This window comes from Dunckerocampus dactyliophorus, chromosome 17 (genome assembly GCF_027744805.1).
Source record: "Dunckerocampus dactyliophorus isolate RoL2022-P2 chromosome 17, RoL_Ddac_1.1, whole genome shotgun sequence".
Taxonomy (NCBI): Eukaryota; Metazoa; Chordata; class Actinopteri; order Syngnathiformes; family Syngnathidae; genus Dunckerocampus; species Dunckerocampus dactyliophorus.
Genome location: NC_072835.1, coordinates 22,523,817 through 22,547,688, shown reverse-complemented (window position 1 = coordinate 22,547,688; position 23,872 = coordinate 22,523,817). Strand labels below are relative to the sequence as shown.

Here is a 23,872-nt window from a genome sequence, read left to right as displayed (position 1 = left end):
TATTTGCAGCCTGTCACGTGCACAGCCTCACAGACGGCCAGAAATCACAAAACTCTTGAATACTACACATAACTGCCAGGTGGCTGATCCAATGAAAACAGCAGTAATAACTAGCAGTGTAGTGGTCTCAGAATTGAGATGGAAAGGTTGCAAGTGCGTTGGCTTTTATTTTAATTATGTGCAACCGCCTGTATTCTTTACACAAACCAACCTCTGAGGACTGGGTTCAAAAGAAATGTCTCAGTGTGTAACTTGATCTTACAGCCGTATAGCAAGTGCAGCCTCGAGTGTAAACGTCGCCTGACGCAACATAAGATGTGAAGTTAAGGAAAGCTAAGCAGGGAAAAATGGGTCCCGCCTGTAACTGCCATATATTGTAAACAGGAAGGCCACACGACCAGAAGCTGTGAATGTACGGCCATTACAGTTTGCGTTCCCTTTGTAACAAGAAGTAACACCCAGTGCCTGTCTCTCACAAGCATATGCACATACTACAGTATATAAACCCAGTACTCTCTGCAGTTCATTAAATAAACGGCTCTCCAGACACTATAAAAGAAAGTGGACATTGTGGACCAGCATTCTCTGAAGACGCTTCCAGTTCTGCAGGCAAGCACAAAGTGAGCGTTTCTCTTTCATTTCCAGCAAAAAAACCCAAAGTGTTTCTAGTGAAAGATAGTGAGCATACATGATGGGGGGTAGGGTGGGGGGGTGAGGCGAGGCGAAGAAAAGGGGCACATAAATTGAGGAAGGAGGAAGGAAGTGAGCTCCAGTTTAAATTTAGGTCCTTGACAGATTTTTCTCCTCGGCTCTCAGGCGTGCTGCCATTACTTACCCCTTTCATCACTTTCCTCTCTCCCCACCACCCTGCCTGCCTTTCCTCGCTCCCCCTTGGCTCGCCGCCTCTGCTGCACACGATCTGTACCGCCGTGTTCATTTACTGCGTCGCAGACCGGAGAGGTAGGGCTCTTGATTAATTCGGCGTTAACGGGCAGCGGGCCATAAAATGATTTATAAGGAATACGAGAGCGGTGGTGATTATTGCCTCATCCATCCATCCCTCTGTGAACAATGACCACTTGTTTACTCGAAATGACCTTTGAACAAATTAGCACACGTCCTCGTAGCCCCAATGTAATGTACAAGCAAAAGTATCGGGACACAGCTTTGAATCAATTCATGAATTCATCAAGAGTTGGACTGCAGCCCTTGAAGTCTTCATCTTAGCAAGTGGACCTAGCTTTATTTGTATGCTAACGTTCAGGGATACGTTTGCTGCTGGGTGTCAAAACAAGCTGACCTTGGCAAAAGGTGACAGCGACAAAACAAACGTAGCGTCCACTGCGCATTTTTCTTCTCTTAACACCCCTTGTTGAGGCTACTCTGTCTTAGGTGTAGTAGGTGTCGCAAAAAAACAAAGAAAAAGTAAAGCGCACACCCAAGTTCATCACTGGATGCTGTGACCAAATGTTTGTGAGTTACACTAACGGCCGGAACACTACCTACAATCACAATGTCATTACAAAAATGACATCGGGGCCGTGCGGTGGCCGAGTGGTTAGCCTGTTGACCACACAGTCAGGAGATCTGACACATCTGGGTTCGAATCTGTGTGGAGTTTGCATGTTCTCCCCGTGTGTGCGTGGGTCTGTGGGTCCTCCCACATTCCTTGTTAGGTTGATTGCTGACTCTAACTTGTCCATAAGTGTGAATGGTTGTGTGATTGGCTGGCGACCAGTGCAGGGTGTATGCCGCCTCTCGCCGAAGTCACCTGGGATAGGCTCCAGCATACCTAGTGAGGATAAGCGGCATCGAAGATGGATGGAACATGTAACAGATAAGAAAAGCAAGTCAAGTAGAATAATAACAAATATGTTAATATATTTTATTGTTTTAAGCAACTTTTTACAAAACGTGCTGCAAGGCATGCTGGGAAGCTGGAAGCCATGACAGTGTAGAATTACGAATTGTATAACAAGGTGGACATACTCGATGTTTTTTTTTGGGAAAAAAATGCCTGCTTTGCAGAGCTTGTGAGTGCTAATGGAGGCGGGAAAGGCACGGGGGGGTGATGGTGGGAGGAGCTATAATTAGCAGGAAGTTGGCTAAAGACGAAAAGAAGAGAAATTCATCACCACGCTGACAGACGGAAGGATGAAGGGCGAGCTCGTCGACACCCGCTGTCATCCTTTTGTTTGACCACCGCCGACGCCGTCGTCCGCGTATTCATGTCGTCGCTAATTGGAGGAGTTGCCAGATCGCTTGTTAGAGGTCACAGCTGCATCCCAACCATGCTCTCGTGTGCACCCGAGCGGCTCTGTGGATTTGCGGATGTCTTAATTATCCTTCCACAAGCCCGCAGCAATGTCTCGCTCTGTGCATGGTGATAGCAGAAACGCCGCTCGCCTGCAGCCTGAAGGTCGAGCTTATTTGATTCTTTTAGCTTTGATGGCGCTGTCAAGGTTGTGTCATTGATTCTTTTTTTCTTTAAATGAGGAAATGATGGCATGCTGTGTTCTTTTAAAATGCGGTGAGCTTTAATCGTGTTCCAAGGCCTCCGATTACTGTGATGAACGGAGCTGCCAAGGAAGCCTTTGTGGAGTCGCAAAAAGAAGCCATCACTTGAATGTGTTTTTGTGTCAAAGCATACCTGGCTTTCTCTCTCTTCATGTCCTTGCTCTCGGCCAATCACGTCGCACCTAATGTCTAACGCATCTGCAGGGTCACATGACCACCGACAGTGCAGGAGTATCTGTAGTGAATGTGGGGCTTGTTTTCCTTCGTATTACATGCAACAATACTGGATATGCACGATGCACATATGCCCAACGTATTCCATGTAGTGCCTGACTGTGGATCTTATGCAGGTATGGCTGTGGTCAACAACCTTGTGGCCAAAGAGAGCTACGTTTTCCTTTCTACTTTTACATGCACTCCAAATCCTTCTTGAAGTTTTTTTAAAAAAAATCAAGTTATTTAATGAATTTCCAATTAACACCGGCACTTCTTGTCTTTTTTTCGGTCATAATGAAAGCATTTGCCACAGGGGTGTTCAAAGGACATTCCGGGGGCCATTTGCAGCCCGTGCCCGTGACACATTCTAAAATAATAATTTAACAAGAAAACAAACAACAAAAAAAAAAACACAGCACAAGTCAAAATATAAAAAGAAAAAAGTCTAAAAATCTAACACGAAAAAACTATTATGTAATATTATGAGGAAAAAATAGCATCCTTTTAGTAGCATAAAGCTGAAATGTTACAGAAAAAACATGTTTTTTAAGTCGTAATATTATGACAAACAAACAAAATAACAAAGTTGTAATTCTTGGAAAGTTGGGTTGCAGAAAAAAGTTATAATATTACAAGAATAAAGTAAAAATCCGGGAATGAATCCATAATTACAAGAAGAAAATTTTCAAGAGGAAAGCTGAAATAGTTAGGGGGAAAATCCAACAGCAGAAACAGGGGGGGAAAAAACAGTTACAATTTTACAAGAATAAAGCAATTTGACGAGAATAAACCAGTAATATTATGAGGAAAATCATCATTTTAGTAGCATAGAGTTGAAATATTGAAGAAAAAATGTGGAATTGTTTTTAAGTTGTAATAAGAGAAACAAAATAACATTGGTATTTTGGAAAATTAGGTTGGGGAAAAGTTGTAATTCAAAGTGAAAATATTTTGATAATGAAGTTACAAAATGAAAATGTACAAAGATCATTTAAGAAGAAAATTGATATAGTTGGAAAATGTAAACAACAACAGCAAAAATGGGGAAAAGAGCAACAAGCGATGTTGATACTGATAATAGGCTTGTTCATTCATGTCACAATGCTGACATGCGTTCTTTTTCTTGAAATATATACAACTTCTTAGCATATCTACAGGTGCTACTTCACAAAATATCTAAGTGGCTCCAGCATCCTTTCTTTTTTACCTCCTCAAAGCGCGAGCGCGGAGGTTATGTTTTTGCTGGCGTTTATCTGTTTGTTTGTGTTCAGAAGAAATTGGAAAGTCCTGAGTGGATTTTGATGACATTTTCAGGAATTGTCAGAAATGGGATATGGAAGAACTGATTACATTTTGGGGGTGATCTGGATCACCCTTTGGATCCAGGATTTTTTTTAAAGGATCCTTTAACATTGCGAGATAGGATCATTTTCGGCATTTGTGCATATAACTCCACAAAAAATGGTCAGAGCATTTGGGGGAAAAAAATTACAGGACAAGTTTCCACCAGGTTGTACAAAATATCAAAGACTGATCCAAGAAATGGAGGATTATTATTTTGGAGTGAGTCACAATATGGGGAACTATGGCGCTCGGTGGAGGTCTGCGCTGTCCGAGCCATTTTCTGTTTCACTATGTGGCCCTCATGGGAAAAGGTTTGGACACCCCTGATTTATGGTATTTCACGTAAAGTGCTTTTTTGGAGGAAAAAAAAAAAGGCTTGCTGTCCATGCAGACATATGCAAACTATGACTAACTACTGGCTAACATTAGCACACTCTGAGCCTTATAGCTAGTTTGGGTACATTTCATTAGCTTGGCATGGGGTCACAAACCATCTGATGGAAGATCAAGATCAAGAAGCCATCATCACGAGCACTTATTAAAAAGGCCTCATTTTTCTTACAATTCCCATATTCATGATTGTAATATTTCTGCTTGGGGCAGCTCCTACAAGTCAAGTCGGAGAGGATTGTTAAAAAGCTCTTAACACAACGCACAAGGAGTTTTCCAGATTGGAGAGTGATGTTTATTGCGGCAGCGACGAGCATCTTGCAATGCATAAAGAGCATCTCTCATTAGATGCTCTATATAGATACAGTACATGAATATTATGAATGACAGCCATGCTTTTAAATGTACATGGTTGCTTTCATAGCACACGAGTTGGCCAGAAAGTCCTGTTTTCCTTCCGTTGCAAGGGCAACAACGCATGCATAGCAAATGAAATGAGACAATCCGTGGTCATATGGAAGGTAATGAGGTTGTTAAAGCTGGTCGCTCGAGGCCTGTGCGGTCCGCCGGGTTCTTATTGCATTAGAGCCAAATGAATGTCATCTTCTTTAAACAGCTGCCTGAAGTTCCCCTCTAGCTTTTACTTTATGCTGGCATCTTAAATAAAGTAGTTAGCGTCATGAAACAATGGCCGCTGTCTTTAGATTTCATCAGCTGAGAGTCAGCTGTTAGCTGGGATAGGCTCCAGCATACCCCCACGACCCTAATGACCATCAGGCGGTACAATAAATGGATGGATGGATGGATGGTTAACTTACTTTTACTCTTAATCGTGGCCACAGTTTGACCTTGGATTTTTCTTTATTTCCAATGGGAATTGTCCAAAATAATGTTGATGTTCCACAACAACAAAGTTGTGCCATGTAGAAATGAATGTAAAGACCCAAGTGCCAGTTGGCATGTGAGTTGCGTCCATGCTCCTCAAACACACGGCTTGTCGTCCTCGTTTACGTGTTTGTTTACGAGCCTCTTCGATTAAAGAGATTAGACGGCGAGGATGCGGAGTCTGTCCTGCTTATACTTGTAAGATGCATCAAACAGTGGAAGGATTACTGCTGCTCCGGAGAAGCGAGGGGACAGCTAATACCGGCGCACACAGTTGGACGTGACTCAGGCACGCTGACCGGGCAAGCTGCTGGTCCAAGCGGGATGCTGTGGTGTCACGCTCAAGTCATGGGTTCAGTGCGGAAACTTGAGTCCTTGTGAAACATTGACTCAGTTGGCCACAAGGGAACCCTCTCAGCTGTGAATGTGTGTTTGTGCTCACGTGGTCCCGCCTCCTTGTATCCAGCTCTCTGCACATCGAGCTGCGATCCCGCCATCTGTCCTTGCTGGGAATGGGGAGCCTGAGTGCTTAGTGATGTTGGCTTCCAGCTAGTTTCTTGTTGTCCCACCTCACTCAGCCGCCCTCTGAGGCCAGCGTAGGTCCACATGGGCCCGACCTAGAAGACGAGGACACTCGAACCGAGCTGCTTTCTTGCGACTACGACTTTGCTGCTTTTTTTTTTTCCCCATTCAAGGCACCCGAAATGTCCAGGGAGTTCACTCGTGAACTGCTATCAAATAATTGTAGTTAACGTAAGGTAAAAAGCCAAAGCAAGGACCCCATTAATTTTGATTGGCTTTTGTATAATATGCACTTAGCTTAGTTTAAAAGTACATTGATCTTCTTTTAATCATTTGACATGTCAAGATTCTAGGGCATATTTTTTGTGGTAAAAGCAATACAGTCGTCTCTCGCTATATTGCGTTTTTTCAGAAATTAATTAATTAATAAATGATGGTTTGGTGGTAGACTACGGACTATTATTAGTCAAAACATATTGAAATACAAGTGATAAGTAGTATTCTGGTCACTAGGCACTAGTAAATACACAAAGCATTGAGATATTACCTTACATTACATTACATTACATTACCTTAACACTGCATGAAGTCAGCCGGCATGATAGATTGAAAAAAAAGTTCTCCTCCCATTGCGTGTGGAAGTGGTAAGTTTGTGCCTTGTTAATTTTAGAAGAAATACATTCAAGGCTAACTGGTTAGCTCGCTATGCCATTCCATTCCATTTTCCTCCACATATCCGGGTCTGGGTCGTGGGGGCAGCAGTTTTAGTAGGGAAGCCCAGACTTCCCGGTCCCCGACCACCTCCTCCAGCTCCACCGGGAGGACACCAAGGCGTTCCCAGGCCAGCCGCGAGACGTAATCCCTCCAGCGTGTCCTAGGTCTGCCCTGGGGTCTTCTTCCGGCTGGGCATGCCCAAAACACCTCACCAGGGAGGCGTCCGGGAGGCATCCGGACTAGATGCCCGAGCCACCTCAGCTGGCTCCTCTCCATGTGAAGGAGCAGCGATTCTACTCTGAGCTCCTCCTGGATAATCGAGCTCCTCACCCTATCACTTAGGGTGAGTCTCACTACCCTACAAAGAAAACTCATTTCAGCCGCTTGTATCCGCGATCTCGTTCTTTCGGTCACGACCCAAAGCTCATGACCATAGGTGAGGGTGGGAACATAGATCGAACGGTAAATGGAGAGCTTTGCCTTCCGGCTCAGCTCTCTCTTCACCACGACGGTCCGGCACAGCGACCGCATTACTGCAGACGCTGCGCCAATCCGCCTATCGACCTCACGCTCCAACCTTCCCTCACTCGTGAACAAGACCCTGAGATACTTGAACTCCTCCACCTGGGGCAGGACCTCATTCCCAACCCGGAGGGAGCAATCCACCCTTTTCCGACTGAGAACCATGGCCTCGGATTTGCTATGCATCGCTATGCAATGTGATGTAAACAGTGAATAATAGGAGTGTAAAGGTGACTATAGGGGTGTTATTACATATTTTAAAATGCATGCCAAGTACGAAAAATGTCTGTCTGCTAGTAGCTGTGCCTTGTAATCATACTCTACCATAGTATTTGGTAAATGGTCTTTTCCACCTCCAAGGCACTCAAAGCGCTTTGGCAATGTTAGCACATTTACCTACTGACGTAGGATGACGTAGCATCAGCAGCAGTATGCCAAGGATACTCGACATGATCATGGGAGGACGAAGGATCGAACCCGCAACCTTCAGGTTGGAAGTCTCCCACTCGAAGCACCTAGCCTAGCCATGCTGCCCCATTTCATTCAGAAATTCCTCAAACTTTTCTACTATGCTGCGTCGGGGCAAGAACCCAATTTATTTTGAGTGCTGTTGGCTACTTAAGGAAGCTGGGGTTTGAGCAGTACCAGTTGTAGCTGGCAGTCTCATAAAGACAAGAGTCTCCTGCAGTGAAGTCTTTCAGGCCAGACAAATGCGCTGCAGGCATCACGACGCCAAGTACATTGTAGCCCGACACGTTTCTACGCTGCTCATTTGCATCGCGTCTTCATCATCGCAGTGGATCAACATCATTAATAATGCAGTGAAGTGTGTGTGTGTGTGTGTGTGTGTGTGTGTGGGCTGCAACACTGTTTCTGCGTCAGTCTTTTTATTGGACTGCATTGAATGTGAGTGAGAACAGCCTGCTAGCTAGCTGGTGCATTAGCAGGGTTTAAGAAGGCTTTCAGCTTCTTGCACTTGCACCCTTTGGTATTTTTTATTCCCACTCTAGCGATATAAACACAGAAACTGAGGTCATGTTCAGACCACACCAACCACTCTGATGCTTCCAAAGGGATTGCGGTCGGGATGCTCCGATCGATCGGCCACCAGTCGGTATCGGCTGATTTCCGTGAACAATCGGGTGATCATTTTTTTATGTGGAACACACCAACAACCCAAATGTAAAGAAACAAATCATCACTTTCAATTGGAATGTAAACAGAAACCTTCTAAAATCGTATGTGCGTTGTTCGGTAGCAGCACATATTCTTGTCAGCGTGCAGACGAGGATAGTTTGATCGGCGTCTTCTTAAAGCGAAATCGTCTATTTGTTGCTGTTTTCTATTGTCGATAGATTTATCAGCAAAGGACAATTGTTGCTCTGTTTTAACACTTCCTGTTAGATTCTTGCGGCCAATAATAGGCGAGGCCATGTCACATGATTTCTTCCAACTGATTTTGGCCAAAGAAAGTGAATTATCAGCGTGAATGCTCATTCCTACGAGCTCGAAGCCGAATGAATCAGTGATCAGTCTCTCACACCTCCACTTGCCACTCTGGATGACTCGCACTCGGCCGCCGTGTTGATGACTGGTCCTCCACCTCTGCCTGGGATTCATCATCTTCTGCCGTGATGATGATGAGCAACTCACCCTCTCCTTCCACTCCAGAACCCAATTTACTTTCCATTTCACTCCCCCCCGAGCGTGTGAGCGGCGTGCACGTCATGCCGCCCACATTTCCCATTCCCGTCAATTTCATGTGATGATGGCATCACGCGACATCATCATGGAGGGAAATGAAGACAGACAGCTGGAACATCTCTGTAGTTTGCACCGGAGATCTGTTTCGCCAGCTCCAAATGTAAACTACAAACTACAGCAAACTCCAGGCTAAAGCAGGGGTGTCCAAACGTTTTCCAGTGAAATGAAAGGATATTTTGTAAAGCAACACATATACAGTATATGATGTATGAGATATGCTAAGAAGCTACTGTATATGTAGCTCAAGAAAAAACTCCATTTCACCTTTGTAATATAGGTGAAACGTTACTAAAAATGACAGCTTATTCTTGTAAAATTGCGACTTTTGTTCTTCATTCGATTATGAATTTTTGTCTTTACAGCAGTTTTTTCCGTTTCTTTTTTACTATTTCTTCCCTCTTGTAAATTGTCTTCTCGTAATTACAACTTTATATCTTTTAAAACAATAATGTATTTTTTCTTTATTTTAACATTGTCACTAAAATGATATTTTTCCTCATTTTACAAGTTTATTCTCATAAAATTGCATCTTTTTTCTCTTCATATTTTGACTTTACTGTGGTAAAATTTTTGCTGTTGATTTTTTTTTTTTCCAAATAATTCAACTTTCTTCTTCTATATTTTCTTCTCCTAATATTGACTTTATTACCATTTTATAAATTTCCCCCCAGTCTGAGTTTCCAAAAATTACAACTTTATTCATTGTTTTTTGCTTAAAAAAAAGTTAATATTTCAACTTCATGCTACTAAAATGACATTTTTCCTCGTACTATTGCTTTATTCTTGTGAAATTATGTTTTTTTTGTCCTTGCTAAATTACAACTCTTCTCTTAATATTTTGACTTTTGATTGATTTTCCCATTTTTGCTGCTGTTGTTCTTGTTTTTTTAAGTTTCCTTGTTAAATTACATTTTTAGACTGTGCTGCGGGCCGATAAAATCACAGCCGCGGGCCGCAAATGGCCCCAGGCCTCACTTTGGACACCCCTGGTCTAAAGCATCTCAGACGGAGCAGGGTGCAGTGTTTACCTGAGCACCGACAGCCATTGCGGTCCATGATTGACACGGGTGCACAGCTACACAGGTGCACTGAGATCTAGTGACATTTGTCCTCAATGTTCCTCCAAACTGGGTCACTTTCATGCAGGCAGTGTGTTGTTTTGCTCCTCCGAGGCCCCCGCTTCACAAAGGATGCTCACGGCAGGTAGTCGGCATAAGGTCCTCATACAAACCAAGTCAGGCATCACGTCATGTTTCCAGCTGTTTTCCAGTTTTGCCGACAGCACACCTGTGTCGTCGTTGTCGTCGTCGTCTTCTTCACATCTGTCGGGCTCGGCCGAGTGCATCCGGCCGAATCCACATGGTTGAACAAACGGAGAAACGTCAGGATTGCGAGTGAAAGTCCGCCAGCAAAAATGACAAACGAGCCGACACATGTAGCTGATAACGTGTAGCTTCGTAATTAAAATAACGCATATGTTCCTTTTTCTAAGGAAAAAATGTCTGAAAAGTGGAATGATGAGGTTTTTTTTGTGCTTTCAAGAGAGGACCGATTCATCGTTTATGGAATAAAATTACCCACCAAGAATGCGAGGGAGCAAAAGAAATACATCATAGTCCTAGAGTTGTGAACAATAAACTGGTGCAAGCGGATATCCGGTTTGACAAGCGAAAGATTTTTCTGCATCAATAGCAGCCTCCTGGATCGATAACCATCGGCCATAAATCTTTAGAGCCTTTTAGGAGCCAATCATGAGCTGGGAGAAAACTCACAACAAGCTTAGATAGAAGACTAAAATCATCACACAGCAACATGACATTCAAAAAGTAGCTAAGAATTATGCCAATATATACAGTATGCCAGTACCAATACGAGTTTAAAATAAAAAAAACAACTATTTTAACTTCTTCCCATAATGCATTTCCTCCCAGCAGAGCAGTTCATCAGTAATGTTACATTGATGGGACAATAGCCACCAGGAAGTACACTGTTTATGCTAACGTGTGAGTTCATCTTATTTATGTCTAACATGGCTTACTTTCTATTATTTTGTCTACTGTATTAAGATAATAGGTTTAATAGGTATTAGGTAATAGAAATGTGAAGGTGACTATATGGGTGTTATTTCAAGTTATTAATATTGAATTCTTGTTCATGGAAATTCACTTATCACGGTAGGGTCTGGATTGAATTGACCACAGTAAACGAGGGACAACTGTATCCCACAAAGTGAGCACACTCCTCAGCAAGCATTTTACATCAATACTATAGGACAGGGGTGTCCAAAGTGCAGCCTGGGGGCCACGACTGTTTTTTTGGGGGGGGGGGGGGTTGTACAATTTTTATTGTATAACAATTTCAGAATAAAGTAATTTTTTAAAAAGTTGTAATATTATGAAAAAACAAACAAAATAATGAATAAAGTTGTAATTTTTTTTTAATTTGGTTGCGGAAAAAGTTGTTCCAAGAATAAATTCAAAATGTTCAATATGTTGACTTTATTCTTTAACATTACTGCAGATTTTTCCATATTTGCTGCTGCTGTTTTTTTCTTTCTTTTAGTTTTCTTGTTAAATTATATTAGAATGTGCCGCGACTCGGGCCGCGCTTTGGGCACCCCTGCTTTAGAGGCATGCTTTTCCTGGAAAGTCTGTTTGAAATGTGAATTTTAGTATGTGCCTTTCGAGGTTCTACGGTGAGAGATGACACATTGTTCTTGTATTAACTTCAGCCATTAAATGTCATCTGCAAAGACGCGTGTGATATTGTTTTTCATTTTCAAAAGAAAGCATAGAATCCAAATCAGAGACGAGCAGAGAGTCCGTGACGTGGGGGGAGGTGTTTGATGTGTAAATACGCCACACGGGGCGGCCACGCTTTCCCTGCAGGATAGCAGGTAACAAACACGCGAGTCTGCTCGCTTCATGCTTTGCATAATAACTCGGAGCAGAGATCATTAACATGCACAGGAAAAATGTGATTACTATGTTGCGAATCACTTTTGTTCCTCTCAGCTGCTGTCAGGGGAGCATTCCAAACATCTGGGATCTTGAAGGAAAGAAAAGTTTGCACAGCACAAACTGCGCTGGAGTGTAGATTGAAAATGTCGTGCTGCTCATCTTTGCCTCTGAAGCCGTCGCAGTTCACGGTCCAAAAAGTGAATATTTAACCATCGACTTCTCACAGCAGGAGAAGTTTGGAAAGTATTCTTCACTTGATGAGAAGGTTGCTGCTTTCAGGGCCAGAAGGGAGGCCATATGGTACTGTGCTGCCCCCCCACCACCCCCAAGTGGCACCCGTCGCTCTATTTTCAGGATGCAGAGATGAGTACCGGCTTTGAAGCTGGGAGCGTCTCCTCTGCAGTGCAGTGGTATTGAGAGACGAGCTCATAAAGACCCCCCATTGCAAGACCCAAACAGCAGGCCGCTATTAATGTAGTAGATCAACAAGGACGGGAGCAAGTGGGGGTGCACCAATTTGACTCTTTCGTGTGGGCTCAATTACCACTGCCAAAAGCACAAGCGTGCAGCCAAGCGGTGTTCGCTGCCATCTACTGCCTTGTTATTGTCGGTTTGCTCCCTGTGTGACAGGCATCACAGCTTGGTCCGCATTGCCGGCAATAAGTCGGGACTGGTTTCCAGTGAGGGTTGGACTCCACCAGGGCTGCCCGTTGTCACCAATTCTGTTCATTACTTTTATGGACAGAATTTCTCAGAGCAGCCGGGTGGTTGAGGGGATCCCGTTTGGTGGCTGCAGGATTGGGTCTCTGATCCTTTGCAGGTGATGCGGTCCCGCTGGCTTCATCACGCCGTGACTTTCAACTCTTACTGGATTGGTTCGCATCTGAGTGTGAAGCAGCTCGGATGAGAATTAACAACTCCAAGTCTGTGGTTCTCGCCTGGAAAAGGGTGCCGTCTACCAGTCCGGGATGAGATCCTGCTCCAAGTGGAGGAGTTTAAGGGTCTTGTTCACGAGTCATTTAGCAATCTACATTCCTACGGTCATGACCTTTGGGAAATGAGCGAATGGACAAGATTGCAGATGTGCATGGCTCAGATCAAGGGTACCCAAGTGTTACATTTTGGGTAAAATGTCAAACTGGTGGATAGACCTTGGTAATGTTATCAACACAAACTTCAAACATCGCAAAACACACACCCAACATACCAGAGCTGGAGGCATCTTCCATTTCCCACAGCAACCCTCCCAAGTTCACTCCACTGTAATGACATCAACTTTGACCCATCAACTCCACAATACAAGCTAATCATTGCAGCACTGTGGCAACATGAGCCAGGATTCAGTGAAATGCACTGAGTGAGTGGTTCTTGAATTATCATGCTAAAAACCTAAAATTATAAGGCCATCTTTGACCTCCCATGAGGGACACGCCGATCACTTCCGGGTTAAATACGGAGCAATTTATCAACGAACACACTAGAATTTATTTGGTTCGGATAAATGTCAACAACATATAATACGACGGATAAAAGTAAGTCAAATCCGACCAGTAATGATGAATAATTTTGCCCACTTCTCGTGTTCTTTTACCTACGAGAGGTAAAAACAACGGCTGTCACAACGAGTTACACTGCTCGATAAACACAACATTTGTAACTCACCCGGCGAAAAAATAATTTCAAAGTGCATAAAGATCTTCTCCAATATATATAAAAATGAAAAAATCGTACCTTGGACTTGACAATGGCTGTTAAACCGCCGTTTGCTTGTTGAATTGAAGATGCTGCTTGATGCTGCCAAGGTCGTGACTGAACGTACATTACGCTAACACAAAATGGCGGATACAACGAAACATTCCCCTGCTGAACGCGTATTTGGCGAATAACCGGCGGAAGGACTCAAGTTTTGTTTGGCCCAAGAAGGCACTTTTTATTTTCTAATTCAATATTTACTAGCAATACGCAACTTACGCTGTGAGCTTGAAGTGTACGTACATAACGGGCCGGACACGAAATTTGGGTGTTTTAGACTTTTGTTCAAATAATCTTATTTTACTCTTTTAGACACAAAAAATCACTTTAGTTGCAGAGTTGAGTAATTATTCCATGAATATATACCATTGTAATCATCACTAATTCTAAGTAGAAATCATAACAAAATGATCAGAGAAAATATTGTTAATTTCACAACAAAAGTAGACATGCTTTACATGGAACATTTCAATGTCCAAATAGAGACACTTTTTTACAACATAGCCGTGCTAGCGCAAAATAAAAACATGAACAGGCTGAATTGATGGTTTGGTAAGCTTCCTCACTCTATAAACGTCAGAGTGATAGGGATAGTACACACTGTTAGAACAACTACTTCAAATACTACTCAAGTGAAGTTGAAGACAGCAAAGGGTACCCTTGATCTGAGACATGCACATATACAGTACATGCGGCCGAAATGAGTTTCTCTGTGGAGTGGGTGGGCTCTCCCTTAGAGATAAGGTGAGAAGCGCTGTCATCCGGGAGAAACGATGAGTCCCACCACGTGGACACCTATGACTTATATATGTACATGTATATGCACAAATCTTTTTCTCTCTTAAAATTCAGTGCGTGAGGCTTAAGTCCGGAATTTACGGTAATTTAGATGTCAGATTCGACTTAGACCAAAACTTGACTTATGTCACAGTCTAGGAACGAAACTCGTACGTAAACCAAGAACCACCTTTATAAAGCCAGCTAGCATGCACGCTTGCGGTAGATGGTTAGCTTTTACACCCTATGTCTTCCTCTGAGATTGTCACATCTTTTCAAATTCTTTGACCAAAATGCTGAAAAACATGAAAAAACGTTGTGCTGTTTTTCTACCGTTGAACTGAATGAAGGCACATCTACCTTATGTCAACCTATCAACCTTTGTTAGCTTGATTGCATCAGTCAAACTATACATCATTTTGGATTTTATAAACATGTCACATGATGTGATACATAGCCAATATGGCCGCTCATTAGCTGCTGTAAACAACGGGCGTGAAGATATTCTCCGTTGGGTGTAATTTCATTGTAAATCCAAGTCAACATCTGTCAGCCTGAGTCACAAACGCGTGGGCGATCAAATCATTTTAATGTCTGTTTGTGCGGGACTGAATATTTCATGACGATGGGGCAAAGCCTCCCGGGCTTTTATTCGCCATTAAATCATTGAGGAATAACAAAGTAAGAAAAATAGAATTGTGGCTCTGTTATTAGCTGATGCAAATGAGGCCAGTAAAATGTGATATATGCATGCATTAGCATGGAGACGTAGCGCAGGAGATATTGATGTTTGATGGGTGCTGTATGTCAGAGGGGGAGGCTTGGGCTATTTCCTGGTTACAGACAAAGATGTTGACCCTTGTAGTCTCTAATATAGCATGCTAGAAACTGTGCGTTGTTCTATTAGATGGTTTTCCATCCCAATGTGTCAGTTTTTGGCATCCTATCAAAGGTGTCAGATATAAAAAAAAATAAAAAAAATAAAAAAAAGACGGAATGATGAAAGTGTTATGTTACGGACTGAGGTCGGAGCACGTCGTAGTAATTCATCACTGTCATCTCCGCTTCAGCGCCTTTGCAACAGGTCCACGCTCTGCCTCAGAATAAAGATCAGCGGGGAAAAAAGAGAAAAAAATACAAACACAAGCTCACTCGTTACAATTTTTTTTTTTTTTTTACCAGAAACATACGATTGCTACCAGCTGGTTAATTGATTTAAGTCCAGTAGTGATTTTTTTGTAACACGTTGAAATGGCTTTTAGTCTCGTTCGGTTGATTGACATCACGCACCCTGCTGTCAAAACCAATAGCAAAGATCCAGGTGGTTTTAACATGCAGCGCTAATTAGTGTTGCTTTATTGTCTCCCAGGCGTCTTGTGTTGGGTATCACTTCAAATCTGACAAACAGGTTGACTGAACCATTTCATTCACTTTTTAGCAACTGGACCAAACCAACATAAACGTTCCACCAGCAGGATGTGTCCTCAGGTGCTCCGATCAGCAAGCACTTTTCAATGTCGGGGAGACCCTATTTCCAGAGCTCCAGAGAAGCAGAAGCAGCAGCAGCAGCGTGCGTTCAAACCTGGGAATAAGAACCTAAAAATAAAGCCGTAGTCGTGCACTTAAGACAGGAAAAACGGGTGATGCTCGACACGGCAACAAAAGTTTTATCCAGCTAACTTCACAATGTATTCTTAACTCCTAAATTATGCTGCGTTCGAGACAGCTGGGAAGTCAGAAATCCCCCACTCGGAGCTCCCCAAAGCCTCCCAGTCAACCATGGCTGACGACCACCATTGAAGTAGAACAGTGGAATCTTTCAAGTCAGACAGAACAAGTTCCATGGCACTGGTTGACTTCCAAGTTGTTCTAATTTCATAAAGTTTTCCCCCCACTGGAAATGGAAATAACCTGTTCCAGGGTCAGACGGTATTCAATTCAACTTTATTTACTTAGTGCCAATTCACAACAAGTAACCTCAAGGCCTTTACACATGGAGCACAACCACGCTCCTTATACATTTCAGAGAAACTGAACCCTACATGAGCAAGCACTTGGCGACGGAGGCAAGGAAAAACTCCCTCTAAGGAAGAAAGTTCAAACAGTCCCCAGGCTCTGTGGGGTGGCCATCTGTCTCAACCAGTTAGGTTGAGCTAGAGAGTTGATAAACTATATATAACTATAATAAAACTAAAATAAATGAAATGACTCACCCTTTGAAGACATCGGAGGGAAGGGAAGAGGAAGGTAGAGCGATGCTGTCATTGTCACCAGTGTTGTATTGTGCCAGTCACAGGATGGCAAGAAAGACATTTCTTGCCCACTAATTGCTAACATAAGGCCATGTGGGCGGTCAAAAGCAAGAAGAAAGCCAGCCTGTTGAAAAGACAGTATACCACCATGAACATTTCAAGACCAGTTGAAGAATTGCAAGAATGTACATTTTGCACTGTTGGATGTGAAGGAGGTTCTAAGTCGAGCTTCAAAATGCAAAAAGAAGAAATGGGAGGGAGATAAAAACATTATGAGCAAGCGATTTATTGCAAACAAGCATTCAAGTGAAATAGGCTGATCATCAGCCGAACAAAATTTAAGACCAGTGTCAAAAAAAAGGAAAGAAAAACTCCCTAAAATAGAAATAAAATGTTGTTAAAAAGAGTCAGTAATGAGTAGCTGTACCATTCGTGTTAATCATCTAAAAATGGGTTTGTTCATGCTTGATGCCAGTGTTTCCAGGAGGCTAGTGGGAATGTTGCTCCAGGTGGTGAAGATGGCTTCACGGAGGGCATCCACTGTCTGGAACTGATGTCCATTGTTGTAAACTTCCCTTGCCATCCATCCCCAAATGTTCTCCATTGGATGTAGATGAGGGGAACACGCAGGATGGTCCAAAAGAGTGAGCTTATTCCTCTGGAAGAAGTCCTTTGTGAAGTGCAGCGTTGTCCTGTTGAAAAAGCCAGTCATGACCACACAGACGAGGGCCTTCAGTCATGAGGGACGTCCCCTGCAACATCTCCACATAGCCAGCTGCCGTTTGACGCTCCTGCACAACCTGAAGCTCCATTGTTCCATTGAAGGATCATGATGGCGCCCCCTCCACTGTGCCGTGTGGAAAACATCTCAGGTGGGATGTCCTTGTCATGCCAGTAACGTTGGAAGCCATCAGGAGAAGACAACTTTTCCTCCTGTAAATTCCAAACAGGACATGAAGCCTTTGAAGATTTTTTCTTCTTAAAGGCCGTCTCTCGCAGATGGCGTCTGATGGTTATTGGACTGCACTCAGCACCAGTAACAACCTCCATTTGGGCCGAGGGTGGTTCCGTGTCTTGACAGACAGCCAATGGGATCCTCCGGCTCAGGGCAGGTGACATTTTTTTTGTTGCATGAGCTTCAGGATGTTTGAAGAAGTTTGAAATGACCGTCTTACTGCGTCCAACCTCAGCAGCAATGTTGCGCTGTTAGAGGCCTCGCTTATGCAGCTCAACAATCCCATCGCGTCCAAAAAGAGAAAGCGTTCTTGCCTTTGCCATCAAGCGATCGTGACAGTGTGAACACCTGACACTCAATCACATTCAATCCACATTTTTGCCTTTTAAAGGCTGTGCTCTTAAACTTTTGACCAGCTGATGATCAGCCTATTTCACTTGCATGCTTGTTTGCAATAAATTGCTTAATCAAAAATATTTTTTCCTGACTCCCATTTCTTCTTTTTGAGTCTTAGCACCATAGAACCTTCTTAAGAAGTTCTTGCAATATTTGACCTTGCAAGTGGAATAATGTTTATGGTCAGATAGCCAAACTAGTGAAAATGATCTTGTTGTCCAAACGCCACAGTGATGGTGCAGATGTCTTGTGTGACGCCCCGGTGGCCATCTTTAATCACCTCAGTGTGTTGACACACGGAACCATCAGCCGCTTCAATCTGGAAGCCCACCAGAGCGGAAAAGCCGGTTATTAAATTCCCAACGTGGCGGCGCCTGTGTTAGCGCGCTATCTCGCCACTTGTCTTATTCTCATGCAAGTGGGTCATCGACAACGAGACTTGGCGCCGTACGCCGCCTTCTGATAGCAGAGCATCCTCCGGCTCAAAGCAATTATGCATATGGACGCGGGAGGGGGCAAATTTCTCCACTGATGCCGCCTGCTTGACCCTCCTAATCGGACCGGAGCACATGACAGACCTTTTAATGGAGTTCGTGATGCGTTTCACGCTGAATGATTGTACTGATTTACATTGAAAGGATGCAGATGGTCCTCTTTATTTTATCTTGACTGATCATCAGATCAGTATTTAGTGTACATTCAAGTGTGAAAACAAGTTAAGCTAAGGAAAACGTGATTTGAGCTTAACCTTTTAATTGTTCAGTGATACCTTCTAGCAGCTTTGTACAGATAAATAAATAAATAAATAAATATGACAGCCGCACGGTGGCCGAGTGGTTAGCCTGTTGGCCACACAGTCAGGAGGTCCGGAAGACCTGGGTTCGAATCTCCGCTTGGGCATGTCTGTGTGGAGTTTGCACGTTCTCCCCGTGCGTGCGTGGGCTTCCTCCCACATTGCATTGCACGTTAGGTTAGTGGGAGACTCTAAATAGTCCATAGGTGTGAATGTGAGTGTGAATGGTTGTTTGTCTATACGTGCCCTGCACAATGTAAAAGAAAAAACATATGTTGATACTAATAATTACACAAATCTTTGGCTTGGAATTTTGCTCTTTTTTTTAGCCTTTTTATAAAACAAAGAGTATACCGTATATAAAAATATCAAAGTGGCCACTGGCATACTTTTTTCTGTTTTTTAAAAATTGTATTAAAAAAAAAAATTCACTCCTGGTCAAAAGTTTTAGAACACCCCAATTTTTGCAGTTATTTATTGAAATAAGTGGATGAAGTCCAATGAATAGCTTGAAATGGTACAAATGTAAGTGGTGAAGTGCCAGAGGTTAAAAAAAAGGTAAGGTTACCCAAAACTAAAAAGTGATGTGTATTTCAGAATTATACACAAAGGCTTGGTTCAGGGACCACAAAATGGGTCAACAATTTAAAGCTGTTCTGCAGAAGTGGAGGTTGATCAAGCCTTGGCAGTTGCAAGAGGTGCAGCTAATTCCTACAGTGTTGGGAACACACTGTGGTACCATGCCCTCGCCAACATCAGTTGAACAGCATTGGACAGGAGAAACTAATTTGTTGCTCCAAAAATGGCAAGAAAAAAGGGAATTAACAAAGGGAGAGAGAGAGACCATCTTCATGCTTAAAAATGTTGCTTTTTCCTCCAGAGAAACTTTTGACCGGTAGCGTATATAAAAATATCAAAGTGGCCACCAGCATCCTTTCATTTTTCTGGTTGTTTTTCTTCAAATCCTTTTTCTATAATACAAAAATATTTATAAAGATGGCAAAGTGGCAACCGGCATCCTTAGATTTTTTTCTGTTTGCAGCCCTTGGCGAAAACGTTTGGACACCCCCGTTTTAGATCAAGAAGGAAGCATAACTGAGCAGCAAACAGGTATGCTCCATGATGACATGTCAACACACACAAGGCAACACACACAAGCAGGAAGTGTCCTAAAGCGGCCGCCGTCTCTCCCAACACATCCGCTTACACTTACACTATGGTGACATTTTAACATTTATTATATCTTTTTATTAAATAGTACAATAAATATCCTGCAAAGAAACATTGGCTTTTGGTGGAGTTACAAGTTTTTCTGTGTTTTTTTCTCTCCTGCTGGACTCCCAATGGGGACAAAACATTCATGACAACAAGAGAGCAAACTTTACAATTTCATGCATACAGATATGTTTTAATGCTTCAAATGACATACAAAGGAGTGGATGGCCACAGTAAACTTGAATTTATTGACATTTGAGGGGAAAAAAGGAAACAAATATATCTTCTACTCTTTTTGTCCGTACACAGGTTTGACAAGAGGGTCAAAACAAACAGACAAGAAAAGAATGGCAGCCTCAATGCTAGTTGTGGAAATGTACAAGAAATGTGTCCGTTGTTATGGCAAAGAAACAATAAAGCTAACCATCTGCCAGCTTATTGAGAAATCTGAAAAGAAATTGTTCAAGTCACATTTTTATTTTTTTTTAATAATTTTATTAAACAAAAGGAAACACATAAAACCCTATTTGTGAAGGCCTGTAGAAATTCTGTGGTAGATACTAGTGGTCATAAGCAGAGAGAGTGCATAGTTTCAACAAAGAGCATCATTATTCAAAAATGAACACAAAAAAAAAACTTGGACCTGTTTGGCAGAGAAAAGCACCATGGCAGATTATTTGACTTAAAGCCACTTAAAGCTGTCATTTTTAGGCAGGAGGGCATCACAAAAACCCGCTCTTTGGATTGTTGCGGCGTCTTGAGCGCGGCAACGCAGACAGCGACCGTCGGGGGGCGCTCCGATTCATTCCGATATTCAAGCGAGCGGATGCGCAGAGCAAATGGACTGAACGTGTAACACAGACACCCCCACAATCAACAAAACACAAAACAAACAAGACTGCAGCAGAGATTCACCTGTGTCGCACACAAACGAGAAAGACAGAAACCGTAGCACCACAGACGAGAAAAATAGCACCAAAGGTTTGTTTGTTGCGATTTCTTTGGGTTTTGATGAACATGCGATGTGACATCATCAACCAGTTCCTCTGATATGCAAATCAACATGTCCAGAGTTTTTTTCTTTCCTTGTTTATTTCCATTCTGCTCTTAAAAGTACAACACTGCAGCAAGAAAAGGAGTTCCCAATGCTGTTTTTTGTTTGGTTTTTTTAAAGTCGAATTTCGGCCACATTGTGATGTCATCCACCGTCTCCTGCTTCCCAGTCAATGGAGTCACATGCATGTTTTGAAGCCAGAAAGCAATAAACACTATCAGAAACAATATACAGAATGTACTTACAAACATAAAAATTATTTATAGATATTTATATATTTATATATAAGAGACAATTATGCACAAACAAAGCTCCCAACAGAAACGACAGAAAAAGCGGACAAAAGTGGCCAGCGGGGAAATGAGCACGACAGAAAGGAGAAAAGCCCAAAATGGAGTCCGTGGCGGGAGATTACAATGTTGATGGCACAGGTCAAAGGTGGTGTGACATCCAGTTTCAAAACTTGCATGTGATGGAGAAGGCACGCTGAGGTTTCAAGGTTATTTCCTCTCATCCTACAGAATTTTGCTCATTACGGAAATAAAAAAAAGTTGTTTTTTACAAATAGAATTGTCCTATTTTTTTTTTTTCTGAGAGAACAAAAATAAGTGTTGTTTCTTAATTATCCTCCATTTTGCTCAGTCTCTAGCCGATGAAACAGACGGGACCCACTTCGAAGCCGAACTTCTGCGAGGGGCCACCAAAGTCGTTGAACATGATGTCCACGAAGGGCACCTGCTCCACCTTTGGAGTGTTGATCTCAAGTACTGTCCTGTCGTAGCCCTTTTTCAGCTGCAGAGAGACAGAATGGCGGTAATTACCTCGGGAACGGAAGACACTTTAGCAAATGACGATGGCGGATTCTTACCGCGCAGCCGTCCACCACGGCGCGGATGTAAGGGTTGTTGTCGTAGGACATCTCCTCGTCGTTGGAGCCCAGGAAGTGGATGGCCTTGTCGTAGTTGTCCTGCTCCTGGTCGTGCCAGGCCACAGACTGGTGGCAACTGTACGTCATGTTCTGGCGGGCGGCGGCGCTTAGCAGCCGCAGGAACGTCATCTGGACCACGCCGATGGGGTTTCCCTCAGCGTCCACGTAGGAGAGCTGGAAGGGAAATGTTGGCCTTTTTCAGTGAAAGGACGGCAGGGGGAAAGCTAACAAACATGAGAGGTACACGAGCCCAGATGCTATTGTAGCATGTTGATACCGGCTAAGACGGTAAGTTAAAACCACTTCCTCACAGTCCAAACCATTCAGCAACCTTCGTTACCTGGACAACCTTCGTTGCGATTACCAAGCAGAATGTCTTGTGATCTACTGGACCGCTTTCTAGCAATTGTAGGAGTGCAATCATGTTTTGTGTCATGGACTTATTGGATTTATCATTTGAATGCTGCCAGCTACAGGACAGGTCTGTGCTCTACTGCTCCTGTTGTCACCGTTCCTCCTCACTCATTGCAGAAATGCCAGGAAGCAGGAAAAGGGCAGGATATAATGTTTGCAACACCTTCAAAAGTTAGTGCCCGTAACATCCCCTAACAATTGCCAGCAGTCTTTCTGCGTTTAAAGTCGTCATAAATAAATGCGATTTATTAAATAAATGAGATATTTGAGAAGTTTACGTTCAAAAATGTCGACAGTTTGGTTCGCTGTTTGTCATTGACGGGTGGGTCCCACATACAGACCAGTTGAGAACCACTGCCTTCAACATTATGAACCTCTAATTTCGATTTTCAAAATGGCAACAGTGTTTTCTTCTGGTACTCCTGGTTTCCTCCCACATTCCAAAAACATGCATGTTAGCTTCATTGGCGACTCTAAATTGTCCATAGGTATGAATGTGAGTGTGAATGGTTGTTTGTCTATATGTGCCCTGCCATTGGCTGGACACCAGCCCTCAGCTGGGATAGGCTCCAGCATACCCCTGTGACCCTAATGAGAATAAGCGGCATACTGTAGAAAATAGATGGATGGAAAATGACAACGGCCTTTTTAAGTTGAGCTTACATTACGAAGCTTCTCACAGGCCTTCTAGTCTGTGGTTACCATGACAACAGTCTTACATGCAAATCAGCGTCCTTCTGTTGTTATGCTCATTGATCAAAACTTACAAGGTTCAGAATTAAGAATTTGGACAGTAAACTGCAGGAAAGCTGCAGAAACAACTTAGAAGCCAATTGAAAGCTCCGCTGTGTTTATTACCACAAAAGAGAGCGAGCTAATCTCGCTAAAAGATGTCAAATGTCTCCCATCAGGCGTGGTGTTGCAGTAATGATATGCTCACAGGCTCTTAATGAAGCTATCATGATTATCTTTTCCATTTAGTGTTTCTGCTGCAGAGATTGTAGCCAAATCCCATTAAGATGAGATGGGATGATGATGTTTGTCATACCAACCATGATGGATCCGTTAAGGTCCACATTGTGGCTTCGTCTTTCTTTTGTACAAACAGGACTACCTGGGCGCATGCGGAACTGCAGCCAAAGGAGCCAAGCATTCTGCTTCCTTTTCTTTTCATGCACATTCACACACACCATGCATCTCCTGAGCCACAGTGCCGACACTCACATTGGACGAGCTTCCATTTCTTGTAAATGTGGCAAATGATTCAGATGGAGGAGTGTCGGCCCTGCGGCTCAAAGTGTCGGTCATCATGCTGCTTTCCATTCCCTTTCTGCCTTACCTCCCCCACCCCCAACCCACCAGTGTGTGAAGCCAGCCGGCCATCACCGCAGGAACATTACCTCTTCATCATCACATCCTCCAGTCATCAGTGACTGACTTTCCAGAAGCCCCTGCCTGGCTGATGACTGAGTGTCTGACCCGCTAGACTCAGAGCGACTACA

At 43.1% G+C, this 23,872-nt stretch overlaps 1 protein-coding gene and 1 long non-coding RNA gene across 5 annotated transcripts in view; one reads left to right on the top strand and one right to left on the bottom strand.

Moving 5' to 3' along the window:
* LOC129170536 (uncharacterized) overlaps positions 1-20,407 on the top strand; it is a 35,934-nt gene extending 15,527 nt beyond the window's left edge. The window contains exons 2-3 of the long non-coding RNA XR_008566628.1: positions 19,802-19,869; positions 20,284-20,407. This is a non-coding gene — a long non-coding RNA (uncharacterized LOC129170536). The remainder of the gene's footprint in view (positions 1-19,801; positions 19,870-20,283) is intronic.
* The window catches only part of col5a1 (procollagen, type V, alpha 1), a 67,167-nt gene continuing 63,490 nt past the window's right edge, over positions 20,196-23,872 (bottom strand). For 3 of the 4 annotated variants that reach the window (XM_054758269.1, XM_054758270.1, XM_054758271.1), the window contains 2 exons: positions 21,897-22,130; positions 20,196-21,820 (listed from right to left, as the gene is read on the bottom strand). In XM_054758269.1, the coding sequence (XP_054614244.1) occupies positions 21,674-21,820; positions 21,897-22,130 (381 nt within the window). In that variant the 3' untranslated portion in view covers positions 20,196-21,673. Of the gene's footprint in view, positions 21,821-21,896; positions 22,131-23,872 lie in introns of those variants that run through there. The other variant, XM_054758272.1, reaches the window with a different exon arrangement.